Source organism: Cupressus sempervirens, chromosome 7 (genome assembly GCF_028749045.1).
Source record: "Cupressus sempervirens isolate cs-2001-9-10 chromosome 7, ASM2874904v1, whole genome shotgun sequence".
Taxonomy (NCBI): Eukaryota; Viridiplantae; Streptophyta; class Pinopsida; order Cupressales; family Cupressaceae; genus Cupressus; species Cupressus sempervirens.
In genome coordinates, this window is record NC_143124.1 from 932950217 (window position 1) to 932976253 (window position 26037).

A 26037-nucleotide genomic window follows, 5' to 3' on the forward strand; every position below is an offset into this window, starting at 1 on the left:
TTTCATAAATGAAAGATTGAAATAACAATCCTATAGATATATTCCATATTCAGTTGGAAGGTCAACCGATCTAAATGGTTACCAATTATATTGACGAGAAAGGTTGCTTTCATTAAAGGAAATAACTAAAGTCAACTATATAAATTAATCCATCATATCTTCTACTTGTATAAATATCATAAAAGTAAAAATACTTGTTAATAATAAATGTTTGAATTCTTATCTTTATCTGATGCACGTCTTGACATCTCGTGGAGAGGGGAAACATTGTTAGGGGCTTAACCACCCAACCATGGACCTTATACATATCCCCGCACTTTATGTAATTAGAAAGACTCTCCCTACCCAGAATAGACATGGAACACCTTGTCAGCCACTGAGCATCCTGGTACTTAAACACACCACTCGACTTGACAACAGAGAATGAATTGAACATGCAAGAGCTATTAAATGTTCCTTTTAAGAATAATATATATATTTGTTATGTCACTTCTGATTCAATTTTCATGTTATTGCAAATCTCACCGCTTCACCCTTTTCCTTGGCCATATAACCGGGTGAGTCCTAGGTGTTTGGATCTCAGAGAAACCAGCTGTTTTCATTGATCCTCAACTGATAAAGGAATATTACATGTTTTCAGCATATCACAATTTTGTGACCTGAGAAATATAATCTTAAGACTTGTATAATAAATACCATTTGATTTTGACATTCAATTGGTAGAATAAAGATATGATATCATGTCATAGATATTTGATCTTGACTCATCATAAATTTTTTGTTCTAAAGAGGGACTTTTCCGATATCTAAAACAAGGTTGAAGTACAACATATTCTGGAACTGTATCTTACTGCTGTAATTACAATGTAGTAGTATCTGATAAATACATATTATAATCTTTGGGATATGGGGAGGCAACTACATAACCTGGTGAAATTGGAAAGTAATATGAATCTTGGTTGGATGCTATCAGCCAACACCTTCACGAAAAGAAATTTGAATGCAATCTTGGTGTGATTCCAATCACGTATTTAGCAAGAGTATAGACGAAATGAGAATTATTGTGGCAGAAAAATATGCAAGGAAAGAACGAAAGGAAATTTGTAGGGATTATAGATCGTAAGGAAAACTGCAGAAGGATATCTCGTGAGGAATGAGACTAGGCTTCTCCCAAGATCGTTAGCCATAACTCATGATCGGTTTTTAAAAAGATTTGTATTATTGATCCATCAGGAATCAAATGCCAAATGTACATTTCAGTTTTAAGTAAAGAATTTAATTAAATAAGGAAAAGAACTCAAAGGATATGAATCAAGGTCAAATTATAATATATTTATCTATTTGCACGTAGATGCATTTATAAGATTGGCACATAGTAATGTTTATCCAAGGTCGTACCTTTTAAATATGTATTTCTAAATACGTGCTTTATCTTGGAAGATTTATTTTATCTTCTTGTACATGCACTTAAATGTACGTATTAAATAGATAAAATCTTGTATAAAAATAATATTATGATGTCACCTTTAATTTATATCTGTGTACGTACACAAATATGTATTATAATGATGTGGTGGAAAAGTCAACCAAAAGCCATTTGAGGTACACATTAATTAAGTTAAAATGATTAATATTTTAAATATTTATTTAATAGCTCATGTGCGTCTAATGTGTGTATCTTGTTATGCAATCGCTAAGTCTTCAACCATGGTGATTCATGATTCATACCCATTTGTCCAGTGATGGTGATGCTCCTATGCCCAATTCTTTTTTGACAATGCTTCCACCCCTTCGACGTGCTCCCTAGAAGGAAATTCTCCATAGTTAAATCATATTATCATAACAAGTTATTAATTATAAATGATCATAACAGCTAACCGCCTTTTCAATTCCATGAATTCATGATGAATAATCAACTAGTATGTTATTTTCATATGAAATTATAACGACTAACCATCTTACCACTTCGCAGGATTATAACAAATTTAACTGTCAATTGACTTCATGTGAACCTCAACGGCTATATGAACATTTTAAATTGGGTTGAAAATTGGGATGTGACATGCCATTTCCTTTGTTTTTCATCGTCCTCGATGAACTTGAAATTGTAACAAACATTATAAAGGAGCATTCAAAATTGGGCCAAAATTGGGATGTAACATTTCGATAATGTCAACCTTACTATACCATTGTCCAATACCACCTGTGCAAAACCGATGTTAAATTGCAACTGGCAAACAATGAACAACAAACGAGAAACTGCCAATGGAATTAGGATATGCAAGCTTATATGGCTATCGAAAACACTCAACACCACACCTCTGCACTCCATCACAGAATGAATTGTGGATTGGCAAAGAGTAGAAATTATACAAACTTTGTATCCTACCATCAACTATAGTAGGCTCTAGTGATCTACTTATATATGGACATTGAATGGCGCAGAAGCATTCTAGTGTAAAGCAATATTGCTGCAAAGAAAACATGACAACAAAGGCATTGGAATTTCATGTTAGCTATAGTGGAGCCCTTTATCTTTGGGGAATGTAATGGTTGAATATTATATAAAGAGTCAAGTCAGATTAATCAATATGATTGTAGTTAACATGCCGCAACTTAGACCCATGCCCATGACTCCGACCCATCGAAGATGATAGAAGGAATAAATAAATATTTCTATCTTGTAACCAAGGTTCCCACACGATTGGTTCTTTCTCGATATCATAGTTAAAGGAGGGCGACCTTATTGTCTCAAACCAACCATTGCATGGGTCCCGTCAAACATCTAAATGGGCATGAAAATATGTATGAAAAGAGGGACTGTGTATTGGTAAACCCCCCGAGAAGACAATAACTGAACCATGTACATGACATGGGTACTAGGGTCCTATTGCCCAACAAGTGGGTATAAAAAGTAGCCCATGTAAAAAGTACAAAGTTAAAGAATTTATAGCTATGATCAATGCAATGCAAAGGATAATAATATCTATATCAAGATAGGACTTTATATGTGTTATTACAAAGAGATACCTAATAGAGCCGATGCATTACATATGGAAATGAGCAAATAGGATAATGGTTATCAACAAATTCGCATGCATTGGAAGGATAAAATACATAAACTCTTAGGAAAAGGACTAGCAAAAAAATATTAGAGACCAATGGTTGGCTTGACCCATTAATCTATGACATCGACATTGAATTAGAATTTGGGTCGATGATGCCCAAGTCTATACAAGTCATCAAACGACTCAATATAAGATGCACTTTATGTATAACCAGATATAGTGATGTGAGCTAAGATAGAATATATTTTGTCTAAAGTGTGAAGCATAGGTTAAATACTATCAATTGGAGTATTGATATTAGCATCAAGAGGACGAATCGAAGTATAAATGATTGCATCATAGTCTATGATGTGCAATGAATAATTTTCCATGAGTACTACATTTATCTATTCATTGCAGTCTCTTTGTTATTTTTCTTTCAATACATACTATAAGAGCTATTTGTCTTGATCTTTTACTTTGAGAATGTATTTGCAAGAAGAGGGAGATTGATATCAGATTCAGAGTGAGCTTGTGTCATGTCCCCAAATTTGAATGTAATAATTAAATTAAATTAATTAATTAACTGGTCCCAGGATTTAAATAATATAATAAAAGGACCTTTAATTAGTTGCTTTAATTAATTAATATGGGGCCCAAGTCATATTTGTATTTGTGGTTCCGATTGATTTGATATATCTTGGACCTATTTTTATTTTAGTTTCCGTTGGTAAGTGTTGTCATTGGCTATCCTTGTACACCCTCGGAAAGGTTTTCCCTGACAGGTATTTAAGCACGGCTTGTAGGTAGTTGTAGGTATGCATTTTGGATTATTTTCTATGTACTACGAATTCCTGTTGGATCTCTGTTGTTCACCATTTTGGAAGTGAAAGACCTTCCCTATTTGGTTTGTTCGATTTCGGTGGGATTCAACCCTCACCCTATTTCGTTGCCTGTAACTTTTCACTTGGATCTGGCAAATTGGAGCCCCATCTATCTACGAATATTAATTGAATATACCTGCGTTCAATTTTCATTATTTGGATTTCATCTTGTTCATGGTTGTATTGTTCAAACTCACTTCCACTACCCCCACGTCTTCTTCTGTACAACTAGACGAACGTACAAACTCTGGATTGGCACACAATCATTTCGCAGTAACACCATACGACCCATCTTGTACAAGCCATATTGTACAACCCATCCTAATGACTCACTGTAATACCGTACGGCCTCACAGGCTTGCATTCACTTGTCCCACTCATCATACATCATCTGTGCTCTATTACCAACACCATACGGTCATACTCCCATACTGTACGACCCTTCATAATAGTATCATATTGCCACCGTACAATAGGTTTTACCATCAACACTAGCGTACTGTCACTTCCATTAGCATCTCTGGTAAATAATCAATAGTAGGGTTGTGAAAGAAGGGAAAATAGAACATTACAATGATATTAGAGCTTGTGATTCTGCTAGCCTGTTGGGAGAATGGAGAGCTTTGACTTGGATTACACTATGGCTCATTTTCCAGCTGATTGGAGGGCACATCTGTTTGTCAAATACTCCAAGAATACTTTTGCATGCCAACTGTTGGATGGTCAAGTACAAGATGACAGATACCAGGTAGTTGGCGAAATCATTTACCGCAAAGACATAATCTGCTTGGTACCTGAGACCAAGATGAAGGAAATTCTGGAAGAAGGTACTTGCACAAATACAATTGGACCAATGCTCGATGATCAACTTGATGGAAATTTGGGTTCTACCAACGACCCTCTGAATAAGAAATTTCTATCGGTAGTTGTTCAGCCTCCTGGTGATGCAGATTTGATCGAGGATTATTTGCAGGAGCAATCTTTATAGTTGGCTGATTATGAAGTCTATTACGCAACGACAATCATGATGGATTACATAGATGAATTTCAAGTTTGGGATCTTGGTGACTTAGGACAAGACAATATTTATATTAGAGTGGTGCAGCGAAAGTTTGACGACAATGTGGTGTTGCAAAGGATTGATGCCGTTTCACTTGTCTTGCTTGTGCATTTGATTTGGGATCCTGGAGCTATTGGCATTTTGTCTGATGACGGATTGCTTGAGGGCAAACAATCTTTGGGCAATGAGGATTTTTCATGTCCCTAAAATTGGATGTAATAATTAAAATAAATAAATAAATTAACTGGTTCGAGGATTTAAATAATATAATAAAAGGACCTTTAATTAGTTACTTTAATTAATTAATATGGGGCCCAAGTTAATATTTGTATTTGTGGTTTTGGTTGATTTAATATATCTTGGACCTATTTTTATTTTAGTTTCCGATGGTAAGTGTTGCCGTCAGCTATCTTTGTACACCCTTGAAAAGGTTTTCCTTGATGGGTATTTAAGCACAGCTTGTAAGTAGTCGTAGGTATGCATTTTTTATTATTTTCTATGTATTGCGAATTCTTGTTGGAGTTCTTTGTTGTTTGCCATTTTGGAAGTGAAAGACCTTCCCTATTTGGTTTGTCCGATTTCAGTGGGATTCAACCCTCACCCTATTCCATCGCCTGTAACACTTCGCTTGGATCTGGCAAATTGGAGCACCATTTATCTATGAATATTAATTGAATATACTTGTGTTCAATTTTCATTATTTGGATTTCATCTTGTTCATGGTTGTATTGTTCAAACTCACTTCCACTACCCCCATGTCTTCTTCCGCACAACTACACGAACATATAGACTCTGGATTGGCACACAATCATTTCGTAGTAACATTGTACGACCCATCCTGTACAGCCCATACCATACGGCCCATCCTATGTGACTCACTATAATGTCGTACAGCCTCATAGGCTTGCATTCACTTGTCCCCCTCACTGTACATCATCTGTGCTCCATTACCAACACCGTACGGTCATACTCCCATACCATACGACCCTTGATAATAGTATCATATTGCCACTGTACAACAGGTTCTACCATCAACACTAGTGTACGGTCACCTCCATTAGCGTCTCTGGTAAATAATCAATAGTAGGGTTGTGAAAGAAGGGAAAACAGAACAATATAGCCTGATACTTCAAAAGTAAAGGAGCTCAAAAGATTGATGTTTAGAGGGAGTTTGACACATCCGTTTGCAGGAGCAGATAGAGGATATGTTTCAGTTGATCTTTGAAGATTTTGATCATATTAGAATGAGAGGGAGTTTTGACTTGATGTAAACTTTTGGTATTATGCGTGTTACTGCATGATTTAATAGGCCTACCCCTATGTACATCATGAGGAAATGATGACTTCCAAATGATCATCACTTGTATTTGCAAAAGTTATTTGAAGGTGATGATCTTACAATAACTTAAGTCATGATATACATTTTATGTAAACGCTGAAACATATCACAATGAACTATTATCTCGTAAATCAACAATTAAGTGTTAGATATCATTCATTTGATGGTCTATGAGTTGTTTATATAGAGATATAATAGGTATTTGATGAATATCATATGTTGATATTTTGCAGGCCATTACCTTATTGAGTACTTGGTGAATATCATGTGTTGATATTCTAGAGAACAATACTTTCGATATCATATGTGATATCTAACCTTATTGAATACTTGGTGAATAGCATATGTTGGTATTTTGCAGGCAATTAGTCAAAGTATTGGGTGAATATCATATGTTGATATTCTGGAGGCCAATACTCATGATATCAAAATGGTGGATATCTTTTGATCAAAGATATCTTTAAAATTTGTCATTCCTAATATTACCTATGGTGTAATATTTGTCTTGTGTTTATCCTCTCTAGCTAAGAGGGAGTATTGATATCTAGTAGCTTTTCTCAGATAAAGCTATATATAATTATATATGAGATATACGTTTATTGTTATACGAGAAAAAAATAATATAATAATGATATATATATATAGATAAAACTATGATTAAATTTGTTATTATATTAATTAGCTATTTAACAAATAGACATGTCCCATGAAGGGACATGTCTCTTCATGACTTATTCTCAATATAAATAAGAGATCGTTGTCTTTTGGAAAATACATAACATGCAATGCCATCACACTTGCAACAATCTTGAAAAATAATAGACAAAATTGTGATAATGAAGATCAATTAAATTTGAACATAAAAAGATTTGATAATCAATACTAATTAAAATATCAAATATCAAAATCACACATAAAATTATAACTAATATGTTATTTAATTTATCAATAATATGTAATAATAATATAATATAGATAATACAATATTATCATCACATAGGCTAAATTATATATGTGATAATAATATATAATATTAATATTATAGTATATAATATTGATATTAATATTATAATGACCGTAGGAAGCCAATAGGATAAGAGCTTAGAAGATAACCATGAAGAATTGATAGTTTATGGATAGAAGAAGAATCAGTAGTGTAACTAACTTGTATTCTATTATATTGCCACAACATGTATTATGAGGAAATGTAATCTTAAAAAATTCCTTGTATTTACAAAATGAGATGCTTGTAAAACATGTTTGGGCAAGATATGAGATTTTTTCCACTTGGCTCAATCTAATGGTGCCCTTAGTGAGTCAGGTTGTAAAATAGGTTTAATTAATAATATAGACTTGCCATGGCCTATTACTTATCAAAAAAAATATTAATGTTGATATATATTAATATATAATATAATACTCATAGATAATAATATATAAATAAATATTATAATGTTCATATATATATATATATATACCTTTTTTTTTGGGCAAAAGTGGACAAGCCACTAAATATATTTATTAAATAAAAACTGACTCAAAAACTCAACTGGGAAAGAATCAGTAAGAAAACCAGGAATTGTCACTAAATACAAAAAAATAAAGCATTGATATTTACAATGGTACCCATATCAATGATATATAAGTGCCCTACTTACAATTTGGAGATAGAACTTCCTCCAATTACAAAACCATTCTTTGGACGACCATATTTCAAAAATTCAAAAATGTTCATATATATTAATATATAATTATATAATATAATATTTATATATACTATATAATTATATAGTATAATATATATATATATATATATATATATATATATACTATTTACTATATAATTATAATATAATAATACATAATGATGTAGGGTGCTCTCCTTATTAACACTCTGCAACAAAATTGAGAAATAAAACACAAATTGCTAGAATTGAGCAATTGCAAGTTAATGAAACTTGTTTTCTATTATCTTTACTAAAATGATATTAGAATCTTCAAAAAATATGACATGCTACAATCACATGGTCATTTTCATCACCATTATCTGCAAGCTAGAGCCACCATATACACCATGAGAATTGCCCTAGATAACCTTACAACCTTATTTATATAGGGGAATTTTAACTGCTTGAGAAGGTTCTAGAAATTCAAAACCTAAACTTTGAGGCCAACTATCCCTAAAGTATTATTATTTATTTATTCGTACATTGGAACAAGCCTCAAACAAATTTGGGAGTCAAACGATTGTTTGAAGGAATTTTATTTTTCTATTCTATGTAGTGCAACTTTCGAAGGCCATAACTCTTGACGTATTGACCCGATTGGCTGTTATAACCTCGTTTCGGAAATCTGAAGACGTGTTCTGTATCGGTGCCTTGAGAAAGGCTGGTCAGCCAAGGTTTGATCTCCTTTCAAAGCCTCTAAAGCCTTTAAAACCGAGTTCAAAGTTTTTTTTCACCCTTCCAAAATCGGATTTTTTCAATAATTTCAAAACTAGACTTGATGTTGCAATGAAACTTTACTGGCAAACTGAAATTGTCAAAGTGAACCTCTAGGGAAGAAATTGGAGCATATTGAGCTCAGCGAAGAACTTATTAAATATAGTAAATTTCCAGATATATTAACTTTGCACAAAGATAGCCCTTATTGAAAAACTAGACAATATTTTTGGGTGATGCAAGATCGCCCTTACACCAAGGAGGCCCTTCCATCACATAATATAATATAATACTATCATATTTGTATTTTACCAAACCTGAGACTAAACATTATAACTTGTCGTTGACTGCAAAGTGATCACAACCTTCTATAGTTGCTTATTGACGAGTGGTTTTGAAAGGGAACGAAACAAGGTCCGCACATGGAATCAATTGAATCTAGTCTAATGAGAAGTAGTTATATGAGGGTGACTACATGTGGATTATCGACAAACTTATATATTGGCTTCATTCCATGGAGTCATGGTCGCAATGCAGAGTAGAGAAGTATCACAACATCATTCATGCCATCTTGGAATAATTGTTGGGCGTCAATATTAACAAGGGCTAGGATTCTGTTTCAGATCTTGATGTTTGATAGTCTATATATATCCAACTCGAAAATATATTTAATTTTTTCAATTATAATGTTGGCATGAATTCACATTCATACTATTATGTGCCTTTTTGAAGATTAACAGGTTCAAAGTACATAAACTTATTATTGAGGACACCTTAATATAGGAAGTCTTGCAGAATATAATGGATATTCTGTAATGAACAAAATCATTGAAGGAAGAGCAATTATATAATTCGGTTGACAATGATTGTGTGAGATGTTTAAGAAAGGATATATGTGATATCTTGTCCATGTGGCTCATCAATCCAAACGCATCATATAAGAGGGCACACATTTTACAGAATGCCCTCACACCATATTTAGGGAGAGAGGGATAATTAAACAACATAGTTAATGCATGGTATTGGGAACCACCGGAAGTCATCAAATATAGAGCCAAGGTTCAATAGAAAATGAACATGTAAACTAAAAATATCATATTACTATTAGAGTTAAATTTTTGTATTTTTGTTTCTCTCTTTCATAGATTTACTTCTATTGTGAATAGTCACTCCTCTTCTATGCTTGTGTATTCTCTCTCTATTCAATATGAAAACTTCTTTCTCTATTCAATATGAAAAATTTCTCTTTCTCTCTTTAGAATGTTTCTATTTCTCTCTCTTTGTGCGTTATAGAAATATTCTTGTGTATACTAGTGTAACACATTCTTAATTTAACCATAATATGGTATGAAAGCTACTCTTTTAAAAAACTAATAATTTTTAATGGAAAAAACTTTTGGATTTGAATGTGTGAAGATTTTGATGCTAAAAATCGTGACACAATCAAATCCAAAAGTTCTTTCTAATAATTATCATGGATTGTGGAAATTTGTTCTCATTGAACTAATAATTTCATTATTGAAATTTTTTCAGAGTTATTTTGCGAAATAGGTTGTGAAAATCTTAATGTTCTTGATGAAATTTTAGACTCTTTCAACATCCTTTGCTTGGGTGTGTTACAATTTTTTTTTCTTTGCAAGAATTGAATTAAAAAAAAAAAAAAACCATCTAGGGTTTTTGTACTGACATTGGGCTTTTTTTTTTGGTCGAGAACCCGTTTTTGCTGTCATTTTTTTCCTGAGTTTTTGGGCGCCTGTTCTTCACGTAGCTCATGTATGTTTGGACACATTTGTCTGCTTTGCCTAGTTGCGATTTTTCAGGCACGATCTTGCCCTCTTTTTGTGGCTTTATATTTGCACATTGCCACAATTTGACTATTTTTCTGCTCGTTTCTTTGCAAATCGTAGCCATTGTTAGTGGCATTTTGAACTATTTGTTTATGCATATCTATTGCTATTGGTGCCATCTAGGGTTTTCCTACAACCTTTTGTGTTTGATCTATAGCCAACAGTTTCATTTTCCACCTTTTTATTGTGAAACTTGAATTTTCTTGGTTTTTCCAAAAATGGCTAAGGGTTGTCTTCAAAACTCTCAGATTATTTGTCATCTTGATAAACTCTTGCAGAGTCTTAGTGGGTTTTTGCAGATCTCAACTAGGTCGGTCTCTATTTTCTCTAGGTGCATCGTTTTCCATGCCTCAATTTTCGAGCCAGTGGATTCTTAATCTAATTTCAGATTCTTTTTGGGTTTTTCAAGCTCTCTTTTGGGTGTCCTTTCATTTTTTCTAGTTCTTCTGTCAATTTGCCTCGAAATTTGTGCCTTTTAAAGATATTCACGATTTTTTGAATAAAAAATGTGTCATAGTATCTCTCACCAAGCTTCTCTTGGAAGGCAATCAACTATTCAACGAAAAGAATGACAACTAGAAGTAGAGAATGATGATGATCTTCAAGTACCATCGCCTTGAGGCACTTGTTCTAGATACTGAGACATGTCCTTCAACCGACGATGCTACTCACAAGAAGTTTGATGAGGGCAATCGTGAAGTGGTTATGCTCATTAAGCTTTTAGTTACTGATGATCAGCTGCCTCAAGTGCCGTCTGGCAAGATAGTCACAAAGATCTAGAAAACATTAAACGATCTCCACAAGACATCAGACAAAAGAAGTGCTTTCTTTTTGAAGAACCAACAATTCTCTATTATTATGGATGAGTACATGTCCTTACATGACCATCTTTTACAGATTAAGGACATTAGAGATTAGCTTGAGGCCATTGGCCGTACAATGAAGGAAGAGGATATGGTGGTCATTAGTTTGAAAAGTCTACTACCATCTTATGAGTACTTTATCGAGATGCTTAACATTATTGTAACTATTGTTGACCTCGAATTTCCTAATTGGTGCACCAAACTTCTGCAATAGGACTGTTGGAAACAACAGTTCGGTAGCAGTTCTCCTTCATCCTCCTCTAAACAAGCATTTTCAGCCCAACTCTTCCACAAGGATAAAGGCCCATCTCAGTCGTCCACTTAGTCTTGTGATAAATCCAAGAAGAAGCAAATCCGGTGCAACTATTGACACAAATTTGGTCATGTGATCCGTGAATACAGAACTCGCATTGCTTTTGAATAGTGGAAGCAGGGAGGGTCTCAGCCACAAGCCAATATTGCAGAACATATAGAGTTAACTGATCAACCTGAGTCTGCCTTTTACGCCTTTTGAGGATCTTCTTTCAAATTTTTTTGTTTTGAAGTTTGATTGATCATTAAGGAAGGGTATTAGAGTTAAATCTCTCTATTTTTGTTTCTCTCTCTTCCGTAGACTTTTATTTCTAATGGTCCTCTTCTATGTTTCCATATTCTCTTTTTGTTCAATATGAAAAGTTTCTCTTCCTCTCTTTGGAATGTTTCTATTTCTCTCACTTTGTTCGTTATAGAAACATTCTTGTGTATACTTGTATATATGGATCATTTATGATCTATGTTTAATAGCACATTCATTATTTTACCATAATAATTACATGTACATGGTCTAGTCAATGTAAAGAAGACTCTACGGCATAGAAGTAATATTGCCAATTGAACACACTCTCATGTTGGCATGGAATGTGCACAGTGATCTCATATCTACATTAGTATATATAGAATGAATTGATCTCTATATAGGAGATATAGTCAATAGTATGGTCTCTATATCGAACAAACAAAAATTAAATGATCTCTACATGAATAATGCAATAGGAGTTTGAATTTACCATTATTATCAATCACAACAAATGGAGTTCTTTGAAGACAATAGAGAATGATATACAATTTATATGGAATAATTGATGGGGACTAATATATATTGCAATTGATTATTAGGAACTAGATTGGAGAAGGGAGATAATTGAAGGATCCTTGATAATTAATCATAATTGTTATTGATCAACTGAAAAGAGACTGAGTTAGAATTTTGTTACCAAGCATAAAACAAACCCTAGTTGGAAGGTTGAGGGTAAATCAAGTGAAGCTCCTGTAAGGGATATTACATCACGTTTCCCTAAGAGTGAGAAGACTGAGAAACCCTAAAAATCTTGTCAAACTAAGGACAACTAGGCAAAAGTCTAAGCTAGAAAGTGAGAAAAAAGAGAGGTCTGTATTTGCAGTGGGGCATGTGTGTTAACAACACAGCAAACTGGAAGCTATTCAAATGGTTGGATTATTTTGATGGCCAGTAGATTAGAGAAGGGCAATAGAAATGGTACAAATGCATCCTTGTGAAATTGTAGCTCTGAATGTGGCAGCTCCAATTTTTACTGACCAGCCCACTTAAGGTTTAAATTTATATTGTCATCAACTTTGGGTCATTGAGAACACTTATGCAATCATGTATGATCGTGTTATCTGATGTCATCTGCACCGAGAACATGAACTCCATTTCATTGTATGATTTACATGCTAGTTGCAGAGGTCACCCATTGAATATGCTGGGCTTGCAGGGTTAAACAGAAGTAAGCAGGCACATGTAATAGCATTCTGTTTACAAAATGCATTGAGAGAGGATATCCTTTTTGTTTCTGTTGAATCCTTTCACGTTAATTTGTGGTAATCTTGTATATTTAGCTTCTTATTTTATGTGAGGACTAAAATCAAGGTAGTTAAAAGATTGCAGGGTAAGAAGCTAAATCAGAGAACATTTACAAAATGATAAAGTATGGAATCAATTGATGGATGGGTGCTCATCTAGGATATTGTTAATATTTCAAATTTCTCTTTCTATTGGTCCAGGAGAGAGATGCATAATGTTGGAAGTTAACTACCCATGTTGTCAAACACAAAAGACAATTTCAGATTGATTATCTAATTTGATCATTTGTATTTTCTGTAGTGAAGTATTAGTATATTTTGTTACGGTGCTACTTCGTTATGTATAGACACACGCCATAAAGTATCATAGACAAAAAAATTGAATTTATTTAGTCCACAAAAATTCAAAAATTGAAATCTAATATGATTTGATTTTTCATTTAAATATTTAGGCTTTGCTTATTGTATTCATGATTCATTGTTGGTGGAAATTTAAATGGAAGGAAACATTGAGAATGCTATATCTTGTCTTGTATTTCTTATATAAATTAATTGTACGCATGCATATTTGTTTAGATGATGCAAGCACAAACTAGAATGCAAATAAATCATTCATCCATGTCATTCTACATGGAACAAACTAGGGTGATAATACTGGCATGTGTATTAGTTATGCAGTCCTTGGTTGTTGGCGGTAAGAAATGAGAGTCACCTTACTGGTGCTTTTGACTTCTTGTTTAAGTAGGTTATCCACTGAATCTGTTGGTGGGAACTGGAGTTTGGTTATTTTTTTGTCGATTACTATGTATGAATTTCTTTGGATAAAAACTGTTGTATATTTTTTTTCCAAATGCTGGTGAGGGATTTTATGGTAATCAATAATTTGTTGTACAGGCAATTATTTGGATATTCATTCCAAAGATGACAGGATCAGCTGCATTGAATACCAAGAATGCTTTACGATTTGTTGTCTTCTTTCAGTATTTTCCCAGATTCTTCCGTATATATCCTCTTTTCTCAGAGGTGATAAGGACAGCTGGAGTCTTTACTGAAACAGCATGGGCAGGGGCTGCTTACAATTTACTTCTGTATGTTCTTGCAAGTCATGTAAGTGTCGATAATGGTTTGGCATGAGACAAGTTAATATTTGTTTCCATTGATGTTGAGCTTTTATGTAGTTTAAAAAATTTAAATGTCTGCCTTTAATAATTAGGATTTACTGTTTCATAGTGAGCATTTTGAAGATGGCAGATTTTGGTTCGTTTGCATTGCTTGCACATGCTGAACAAATTTAAGCAGAAACGGTTCTTAATTAATTTGTCTCTTAATGATAGATAGCTGTGTGTTTAATTATTGATTGTAGAGTAGTGACGCATATTATATGTTTGTCATATCCATGCATTCACTTGAGTACCTCCAGGAAGGCCATCTAGAACTAGGATTAAAAACCAAGGGACATGTCTAAGAACCATTATCAGAATATTTGGAACTTCTTCTTCTGAGGGAAATCGTTTCCAAAAGGATGGTTCTGGTACAGTTCAAACTCCTTTAATTTGTAGAGCACATGATTCTGTCAGTCCATGAAGTTGAATAAACTTGTGCGACTGTCAAAATTCAGTAACCCTAAGTTGCTGACTTGGGTTCAGGTTCATGGCTTCGGGTATTTTATTTTTCCCATTTGGGTTCGTGGGTGGGTTTGCGAGTGTGTGTGTGTGTGTGTGTGTATGCATTATATATACAAAAAAAAGAGAAACCCACGGATCCTCCTTGGTTCATCATGGGTCCTCCCGGGTTCTAGATGGCCTTCCTAGTTCTAGATGGGTCCTCCTTGGTTAATCCTAGTTCTAGATGGCCTTCCTGGAGGTACTCAAGTAAATGCATGTATACATATATGTATGCATTATATATACAAAAAAATAAGAGAAACCCGCGGATCCTCCTTGGTTCTCATCATGGGTCCTCTCGGGTTTGCTGTGGGTCCTCCTAGATTTGCCACGGGTCCTCCTAAGTTCGCCGTTGGTTTGTCTGGGTTTGCTGCGGAGCGAACTTGGACCCAAATCTGGGCAGGAGGGTCCGAACCCGGTAACTAAGCAATAACTTTATGGTTGGAATTTCTGTAACATTGAATCAGTCATTGATACACATTAAGTCCAACTTATTTCATCGGCAGATTAGTTTTCTTTTGGTTGCAATAGCCTTTTCCTTTATTTTAAAGTACTCCCAACTGTAAGAACAGTTTGGTTTTGCTTGCCAAGGTACAAAACCTTTCATCTTTCTTTGATATAGTTTTTAAAGATTATTGTTTTCCTTTCATTTCAATATTTTTTTACCTTGGTCCTTTCAATTTAGTTAGTATTGTTAGAATTTCAACATTTGAGTTTCCTTTCCTTGCACCATTTTTCTTGAAAAAAATTATCACTGGCATCCATATTCAGTTAAATTTCAATTGTTTTTCCACTATTATCCTAACATGCTCCCCTTGCTTTTAAAACATGATACCATTCCAATATATATCACATCAAATGTCTCAATTGTCATGTGCCATCAAATTAATTATCCCGTGTTGTAGATGTAGTTGGGGAAGATATATTTGTAATTTTAATCACCTTTCATTAGTTATATTTCTTTAAGAATATTTTTTTCTAGTTTCTTTTCTTTTATACAACTTAATTTTTTTTTGAACTTTACTATTTTTTAACATCTAATTAGATAAGAGATCTCTCTAACAAACGTTTATGGTTCTTGACTACACCCCATTATTTTTATTAATATTATTAAATTATGTCATCACAATTATTTACTTTTTGCTTTACTTGTTTCTTTTGTCTTATACACCCATAACCTTTTTTTAACAATAATTTCTGTATAATTTTAAATGAAATATCTTCCAACTTTTACATGCAGATGTTTCCTTTTAATATTATTTCATTTTTCTATAGGAAAGCAGAAAATTATATTGATATGTTAATTAATCACATAGAGTTGGGAGCCAACTAAAATCATCCTAAACGTGAGCTCCAAACTTGACAATACCATGTGATATCCTCGCTAAAATAAGATTTAGTAATAAATAATTCTTGAAATATAAAGTATAAGCAATATTTAATAATTATATTACAAATAAATACTAAGTAAAGATAAATAAATAAGGTCTTAATATTTTATGTAACTAATACTAAATGATTATTAAAACTAAAATGTATTGTATATATCAATAATATAACATACCAAATGCATCAACATGAACATTTTGTAGAATACTATAGTATAGAATATTTAATATTTAATGATAGTAAATTAAATATTATTTATAAACATTACTCAATATTATCATATATTACAATTATAATTATAATATAAATATAGTATGATTATGTACTATAGTATGTCAACCATCAACCATAAAATAATAATGAAAGGTATTATGATAATCAAATATTAAAATTAAGAATGAGTCACGATCTTGGACATACACCTCTCTTCCCTCTCCCATGCGGGTACAAAGGGCGGGGGATGGGACAAATATAGGGGACATCACGTATAGATATGCATTTCACTAATCAAATCAGATAATATATCTTGTATACTTGGCAGTGTTCATGGACTTTAGGGAATCTTATCTCTTTTTTTTGTTCTTATTGGAATGACCAAAAATATATGTGGCCCGACCCACTTTGCTTTAAGATTATTATTTTTATGACCAATTTATGACTGGTAAAATCCCTCGATACGAGGCATCAATTTCTAAGTGTCTAATGGGATGAGTTTTTAAGTCGAGGAAGGAAACTGGATGAAAGAATTTGACATTGTGAATGCTTAACGGTTATTATTTTTATAGGGCATACCCAATCCACAAAAAATATTATCCAGCATCATTTTTCAAGATATTTCTAGTAGTAAGGGCACGGGAAGTAGTAAGGGAAGCAACAAGAGCATGGGAAGCAACAAGGTTACCTTACAACAGAGTTTCGAGTACAGACAATAGAGTTCCGAATAGTCGAAGTTATAGGTCGGATTCTACAAACTCTCCCTCATTTTCCTTTCTTTCTATTGTATTTTGTCTATGAGTTGTTTGGAACCTGAAAACTCCATTCCTCTCTTCTTTCACAACAAAACAAGAACTCATCCTAAACACACAGAGATACTATATTCGGGGTTACACAGAGATTTTTTTGCCAGCGGATACTTAAGGGCCCAAACGAGACTTCTCCCTCCTACGTGATTCACTTGAGCTGAGGGGCTAGGAAACTAGGAAGCTGAGACCTTGGGATCTGTTCGACTTCTCGTTCCTCCAGAAACAATGCAGAATATGGTGAGGTTAAGAATAGGTCCTCGATTGAAAACCCAAGACCATGACAAGCAACAGTATGGGAATCTAAATTAGTGTTTGAACAATCTTAGGATGGCATAGTGGTCGCTCTGCAACCCTCAAATGCGGTCACAACCACGAGTTATCACAGATCGTCAATACAAGTCACCAGAGGTCCAATAGGAAGAGCATCACAATGTAAACACCAAATTTATTTTCGTAAATTTAGAAGCAATACCTACGGATACTTAAACGGAGATAGATTCGAAAGAAGAAAAAACAATTGTAGAAGAGGAAACTTATCATGACTCTACCAAGGATAGCGAAAAATCATCCAGTAATTGATACAAAGGAACAAACAAATGATGTTTCACCAATACAAGGGGAAACCCAGGAAACTATGATAGGGATTCCTAAGGGCCCGTTTGGTGAGCGGAATAGGAATACGTATTCCAAAAATTTTGAATTCCTTGTTTGGATGCACCAAAACGGGATTGAAATACGAGGTAAAATAGGAATACGTATTCCAATTTTGGCCCAAAAATGGGGTTTTGCAATTCCACCCAAATAGGTGTTATTGGAATACGTATTCCTATTCCATTTTATTTTATTTTAGAAAACATAAATTTTCGGGTCCGCAAATTCCCATTAAATATTGGCTGAACCAAATGGAGAAAAGGAATTCATTCTATTCCAGAATACGTATTCTAGAATATGTATTCCAGAATACGTATTCCTATTTTGCTCACCAAATGGGCCCTAAAATAAAAGATGGGGCAGATAAAGGAACTTGCGAGGGGGGCTTCCTACAAGAATCTTACAGCCCCTCCTCTCCTTTGCTTTGGTCTTCGAAAGTGTATGTGAATGACCTTATGGACATGAAAAGAAGGATAGAGGCCTTGGAGGAGAAAGGACAGTAGGAGAGTGAAAAGTTGCAGGAGGTCACGATAACTAGTTGGCAAGTTGAAAGAGAAAACAAATGGTTGAAAAAGCAGGTCTTAAGCCTTCAAGACGACATTGAGAGAGGTCAGCAAGAAATAATCACTCTCGAACAAACTTTGAATGAAGGGAAAGTGACAATAGAACACAACTTGGAAAAAATAACTAAATCAAATACCACAACAAAAATTGAGGAAGTTCAAGCAACATTAGTAGGCACGGTGCTAAGAGAAAGTGAACTAAAAGAGCAAATAAAAGAGGCCAAATCATGGGCACAAGTGGTCAATGAACCGTCCACAAAACAAAAGGAAGCCATTCAAAAACAAGCCAGGAGACAAATCAGAGAGGAGAAAAAAATACAAGAAAAGGCTGTAAACATCATTATCTAAGTCTTACAAGACTATCGGGAATGTCAAAAAACAGAGATTTTGACACATGACTTTCTTAGGGACAAACTAAACTGAATGGGTAAAATCCGACAAGCAAATAGAATTGGGAAAAGTATGGGAATGGGGAAAAATAGACATGTGAGAGTTACTTTCAGCAACATAGAAGACAAGAGTGCAATCTTGAAGATGAGGGGGCTAGTCAAAGACACCCAAATATACTTAGACGAGGATTTGACCATTAACTAGCAAGAGGAAAGGAGGAAGGAGTAGGATAAGGTAAAATCAACAAGGGTTGCCGGCAAATGGGCTTGGATGAAAAACGGTAAAGCACAGATTGCTGATAGATCAGCGAATCAGAAATGGTAACTTAGGGCCCCACGATAGTATCTAAACATGGTGAGTTGGAATTGTAGAGGCTATCCATGGAGAAGAGGACCGAGGTTGGGGCCCATAGCCGAGGGGCAAGACATCATTTGTTTCATAGAAACACCAGAACATGAAGGGTGTAGGATTCTAGATTTCGAAGGGTACAATAAAATCTCTGTGTGGAATGAAGAAACAAAGAAAAGTAAAGGTCATGGAGGGATTACTATCTTGATAAAAGATGTGGAACAAAAACATAAAATTGGAGAAAGAGCACCCAATTAAACAATTTATATGACTGAAGATTGAGGATGATGAGATCACATGGCTGGCAGCATGCTATTTCGCACCAAAAAACTTTAAATTCTACAAAAAGAGAAACCTAGACAATGAAGACCCATTTGCAGCTCTAAAGAAAGATATGCTTTCTTTTAATCATACTGGTAACACAATCCTTATAGGAGTTTTAATGCTAGGACTGCAAGTAACCAATCTATCCAGTTGGGTAATGACCTAACAGAGAACTGCAACCCCTTGTGGCTAAAAGAAGACAATGACAGTATCAATAAAAGGACCTCACAAGATGAAAAAGGTGGTGTCTCACTTTGGGGCTGAACTCTTAGGGCTATGTAGCCACCATGGGTTGGCCACCACGGGTTGGTTGTTTGTAATGGTATGAAGATGTGGCCAAAATCAAACAAAATCACTTGTAAACATATAATGGACAAATTATGGTGAACTATATGATATGTTCGCAATCAACCATCACCAAGGTAGCTAATTTCAGAATTAAACAATGTCCTATAGAGCTAAATTCAGACCATATGCCCCTCTATATTAAATATAATATGCAAGCCAAGAGGCTGAAAAGTGATCAGGTCCTAGATGGCAGCACAAAAGGACATAAAGAGGGAAAAATTGTTATAAACAATGAAAATAAAAACGTAGTTTGCACCGCTCTTGAACAACAGATCCAAATGCACCATGACATCATGAATCTCAAGTAAAACAATGATAAGGAAAGCCACATCAGCAGCAGCTCATTGATTCCACTAATTCAGAAAGCACTGAAGGGTTGTAAGAGAACAAGGATAAAAAAGAGTATCTCAAACACCTTTCCAGCTAATCCATGGTATGACGAAGAATGCAAGGCCGCAAAAAGAAAATTTAAAGGGAGAAAGGAAAACAAAACAATCATAAGAGAATACAAATAGCTGATCAAATCCAAAAAGAAGAATATGTGATTAATTGAAGGAGCTAATCATGTTAGGAAAGCACAATCTTAAAGATTTTTGGAGGAAGTTACATCAAGCTAGAAAACATGTCGAAAATTAAATTACGGAGTCCCAATGGCTAAAATACACAAAGACTCTTTAGAAGAGACCGAAGGGCGAAGTTTCACTCCCCACAATCAACAACTCGGCTGAACCATTTTCTGATGAAGACATTACTCTAGGGATAAGGAGATTAGCGAGTGGAAAATCTCAAGATATTGATGGGCTGTAGGTTGAATTTCTAAAGTGGGGGACAGATTTGTTGACTCTGCACATCAAGAACATTTTTAATAAGGTCATGCAAGGCTGCTTTCCCATAGAATGGACCACTAGTGTAGTTATTCCTCTCCATAAAAGCGAGGATGTCAACAACCCTTTCAACTACTGCACCATCATGGTCAACCCGCTATTAAGCAAGCTCTACGAGAGTATGATAGAGCAAAGAATCAACGGATGGGTAAAAAAAAAAGGAAAAAGAGCTATGGGTCAGGCAGGTTTCAAACCAAAACACTCCACCCTTGATCACTGCATTATGCTAAGATGTCTCGTTGAGAACATGTGGGATAAACAGGGGGAAGAGGCTTTTTGCTACTTTTTTGACTTTAAGAAAGCTTTCAACACCGTTCTTAGGGATAAACTATGGAATAGGATGGAAGAATTGGAGGTCCCAATAGAGTATAGGGCTGCTGTTTATAAGCTTTATGAACAAGTTAAAGAAAAAAGTAGAGCCAAAGAGCACATGTCGGAATGTTTTGGCAGCGCCATAGGGGTCAAACAAGGGTGCCCGCTATCTCCTACCTTGTTTGGCCTCTATATTGACAAGTTAGAGGAATGGATAAACAAAGTCAATGGAGAGGGAATTTGGTTGGCTGAATATGTGATCAGATTACTTCTTTATGTTGATGACCTTATTCTCATTGCTAAAACAACATAGGGGTTGAGGGAACATTTGAGGAACTTAGAAACCTTTTGCACAGAGGTAGGGATGGAGGGCAACACATCTAAGACCATGATCATGGTCTTTTCCTTGAGGAAAAGAAAACAACAATGCACTTTCATATTTAATAGCAAAGCTCTAGAGATTGTAGAAGAATTCAAGTATATGGGGATAGATTTCCATTACCGGCTAAGTTAGGAAACATGCAGATGAAAAAGGATACAGGGGGGATGTAAGACATCTTATCTTCTTTACAACAAGTGCAGGACAATGAAGTTATGGGACTAGAAGAATAAGAAAACCCTCTTTGGGTTGTTGGTGATACCATTTATTTTTAATGGTAGCGAGGTATGGGGGAGCAGCGTATCAAACCATAAATGGCGGCAAATTGAAAGAATTCAAAAACACTTCATCACAACTAATCTCAAAATCAAATCAACAGTTCCATACGAGATTATTCTGGCAGAGGTAGGCATGCTCCCGGTGGAGGCCTTAGCAATTGTGAGATTGTTGAGCTATCTAAAACGACATAGTCAATAATTCTACCTTGCTAAATACTAGTAACTTATTTAGATGAGAAGGTATTTGAAGCTTGCCTCTAATTTTGGTTTCCATAGTTGTGACGCTCAGAGATTTGTCAACCTTTAGAAGAAGAGCCCTGCCCTTGTACATTATGAAAATTTGTTCACCTTCCTCAATCCAAGCCAAGCTTATACATTGATCACATTTCATTATTGCAATTACATTCTGTAAGTGAACACCTATTATTATCAAATGGTTCCAAGCAAAGGGAATGGTTTCTTAGCCGTCCATCTCCAAATTGTAGATGCTTCTATTGTCTCTGCTCTCCCCTATCTTCATTGTAACAATCAGTTTTCTCGGGTCTTAATTTACGACTAACATATTCAAAGAATACAATTATTACTTCAATTTCATAGGAAGACAGTTATAACAATCATGTTCATGTGAAAGAGATTTATCGTTAAAAAATAGTTAAACAAAATTTCGTAACTAAGAACTTCAAACACTATCAATGAATTTACTATAGAAATTAAAATCCACATACCATGGAATTTGAACCGATAAGTCATTGTAAAAATCCTTCACTGTATCAATTAGGGCATCAATTACCATTGGATCATTTAGGGCTTCAAATACCACTGTATTACTTAGGGCTTCAATTACCACTGGATCATCTAAGGCATTAGATACCACTCTATCAATTAGGGCTTCAGATACCACTAATTCAATTAGGGCTTCAAATACCACTGTATCTTTCCTTCCCTTTCGATTGCTTAATTGTTTCCGGTAACCAATTGAATGTATAGCTTATCTTTGTCTATTGTACGTCTGACAACTTGGGGAGAGGTGAAACATTGTCCGGGGCTTAACCACCCAATCTTGGACCTTAACTTATTTCCCACACAATCTCCAATGAGAAGACCCTCCCTACTTGGAATTGGACTTGGAACATCTGTCATCTACTGAGCGTCTTGGTATTTAAACGCACCATTCGACTTGACAGTAGGAGGATACAATTAACACGATCGTGCATGAACTATTAAATAATTTATATTAAAAATAATAAAGATTGTTAGGTCACATCTGATTCTATTTTCTTGTTGATTGCAGATCTCTCTCTCACCTCTTCACCCTTTTCCTTGGCTATAAGGCTGGGTGAATCACAGGTGTTTGAAGCTCAGACCAACCCGCTCTTTCTATTGTTCCTTAATTGGTAAAATAATATTATATGTTTCCAGCTTATCACAAACTGTGACTTAAAAGAATATGTTCTTTAAACCAAGCAGAAATATCATTAATTCTGATTTACATATTGTATATTTAAATCATGATTCTATTGCATCTTAAATAACTCTTTCTCAAGAGGTTTTATCCGATGATTACATCCACAGTTTAGTTGTTATGGAGAATGGAACCTAGTAGCAATTGATAAGAAATATACGGCAATGCTTGGAGCAGGATTGATTATATACTTTCAGCATTTCACAATCTATGATTGAGAGAATTTATTCTTTAAAACTTGCAGAATTAAATATCATCCAATTCCAAAGTCTATTGGCAAAGATAACTTATCATTCCGTGTTATGGACACTTCACTATGCGTATTGATAAACAACTCCCTAGAGTTATATAGTTATAAATGAAGATAATCTATAGCTGTAGATATAGAAATTGATTGTAATAAAAATATTGGAGTAACATTGACTGGAGATGATTAACACATAACCTAATATAATTTTGGGTGTCTGCTGATGTATTTGCAAAAACGACTTGATAATCCAACTCTCCTTCAGTTGCTAAGAATGTATCCAAAGAATACTGAGATACTTCGTCTTCTGTGATGATCGATTCACACACAACAAGATTCTAAGATGTTGCTTGTGAATAGAAACTACAGATTAGAATAACAGTGAACACTACTTGAAAATGGAAATACTGATTTAATTAACAGTAAATCTAGCTCTTGCATTAACTAGAAAATGGGTGTATGATGGGCGGAGAGGTGATTAGAACTTAGCAGAAGGTAGTCAGGTGTATAAAGGCAAAGATATCTTGAAACATAGCAGCAGAATGAAATCAGAAATATGGGTTATGGTCCCCAACTCCTCTCACAGCTTCCATATAAAGGGACATGCCGTGACTTCTTGGCTTCCACCGGTTAAAGTTTATAAGACAATTCAAATTGCCAATTATTAACTTGATTTTTCATCCCAAGTGTTAATCAATTTAAAAAGATTATAAGCCAATTCGAATTTCCAAGTATTAAATCGATTACAAACAAGGAAAGGAATAAAAGATGGAAAAAAGAGTTGGAGATTATAATTTGAATGTTATTATATTTTGAATATTATTATAATTTGAATATTATCATAATTTTATATTTATATATATACATGTAAATATATTAACGAGGTGACATCATTTTATTAAATTATTATAATATAACGGTGCCATTTCATTTTTTTTATATCTATATGTACGTATATAGATATATCTATTATAATAAGGTGAAAGATCATATTAAATCCTGTGAGGTACGTTTTATATTTTAACTCAATTATTTATGTTTTTCAAATTATTTATTTAAATAACTGATGTAGGTCCCATAGATGTATCCTGTTTTCAAGTCGCTAGGTCCTCAACCCATTTGCCTAGTGATGGTGATGCTCCTGTGCCTAATTCTTTTCTAACAATGCTTCCACCCCTTCGACGTGTTTCCTACAAGGAAATTCTCTGCAATTAAATTATATTATCATAGCAAGTTATAAATAATCATAACGGCTGGCTGCCTTTTCAATTCCATGAATTTGTGATAAATAATCAACTAGCATGTTATCTTCACATGAAATTATAACGACTAACCATCTTATCATTTCACAAGATTATAACCAATTTAATTCATGTGAACCTTAACGGATATATTTCAAATTAGGTCAAAATTTGGGATGTAACATTCATGCTAATTGCAAGTTCAAAATAAATTTCAAGCTAGATGGAAGAGCCTAGCCTTCCAAATAATTCCAAACACCCTAGCATGCATTGTATACGTCGATCCCCATCTCTAGGCTCCATTAGTGTTATCCCATCAGCATGGCACCATTCCAGCCAGCTAAGGACCACTTTTGTTCCTTCTTATCCACCCCAACATTTGCCTATTAGAATACTTATAGTACTGTAGATTCTTGCCATTTTAGCTCATAATATACAATCTTAGTTTAATGGCCATTTAGGCTTTTTTTTGTATTCTATTAATAAGTCTATAATTAGACAAGCACACTTTTTTCTGTTAAAATCTTTTGTTAACTCCATATAATTGGTTGAATAGTTAATAACTTAATACAATTATATTGGTTTTTAGAGTTTCATGGAATCAGAGCTCAAAAAACATTTCTGAGCGATTTGTTTTGTGGAGTGAATTTTGAAGTTCCTTTTTTGTCCAAATTCATTAAGGGTTTTTTGCCGGTGTCTCCTCGCATCTGGGAAAGACACATGTTCTTTTTTTGCAGCCCTTTACAAAACGAACCCCCAATTCTTTATTTGTTGCTCACATTATTTGATGCAAGGGTTTCTTAAATAGGTGGTTCTATCCCTGGACATGTTTTTTTCGCATCTTCTAGCCCACGAATAGAGCTATTTTACAGATCCATGTGAAGATTTTTTTCCAGTTCTTTTTGGCTGTGATTTTTTATACACATGAAATCACTGTCTATGTTTAAGCATAGACCTTGGCGTGATCTTATCGCGTTCTCAGATCTCCTGCGACACATCTTCAGCAATTTTTTTGCATCTTATTCCTCTATGATGTGATGACCTTAGTCACAAGTTGCTTTATTTTGCATTTTCGTCCGTGATATTTTGCGGAGTTGATCTGGATAGATCCACAAGTAAAGTTTTTTTGACCATGATTTTGCAATATTTGACAATAGGAAGTATTATTGCTGATCATCTGCTTTCATTTGTCTA

The 26037-nt window shown here is 34.4% G+C and overlaps 1 protein-coding gene across 3 annotated transcripts in view; it reads left to right on the top strand.

Annotated features, from left to right (window-relative positions):
* LOC149550633 (putative cyclic nucleotide-gated ion channel 5) overlaps nt 1-26037 on the top strand; it is a 334184-nt gene that overhangs the window by 149098 nt on the left and 159049 nt on the right. For all 3 annotated transcript variants that reach the window (XM_089793616.1, XM_089793618.1, XM_089793617.1), the window contains one exon: nt 14236-14448. In XM_089793616.1, the coding sequence (XP_089649742.1) occupies nt 14236-14448 (213 nt within the window). The remainder of the gene's footprint in view (nt 1-14235; nt 14449-26037) is intronic.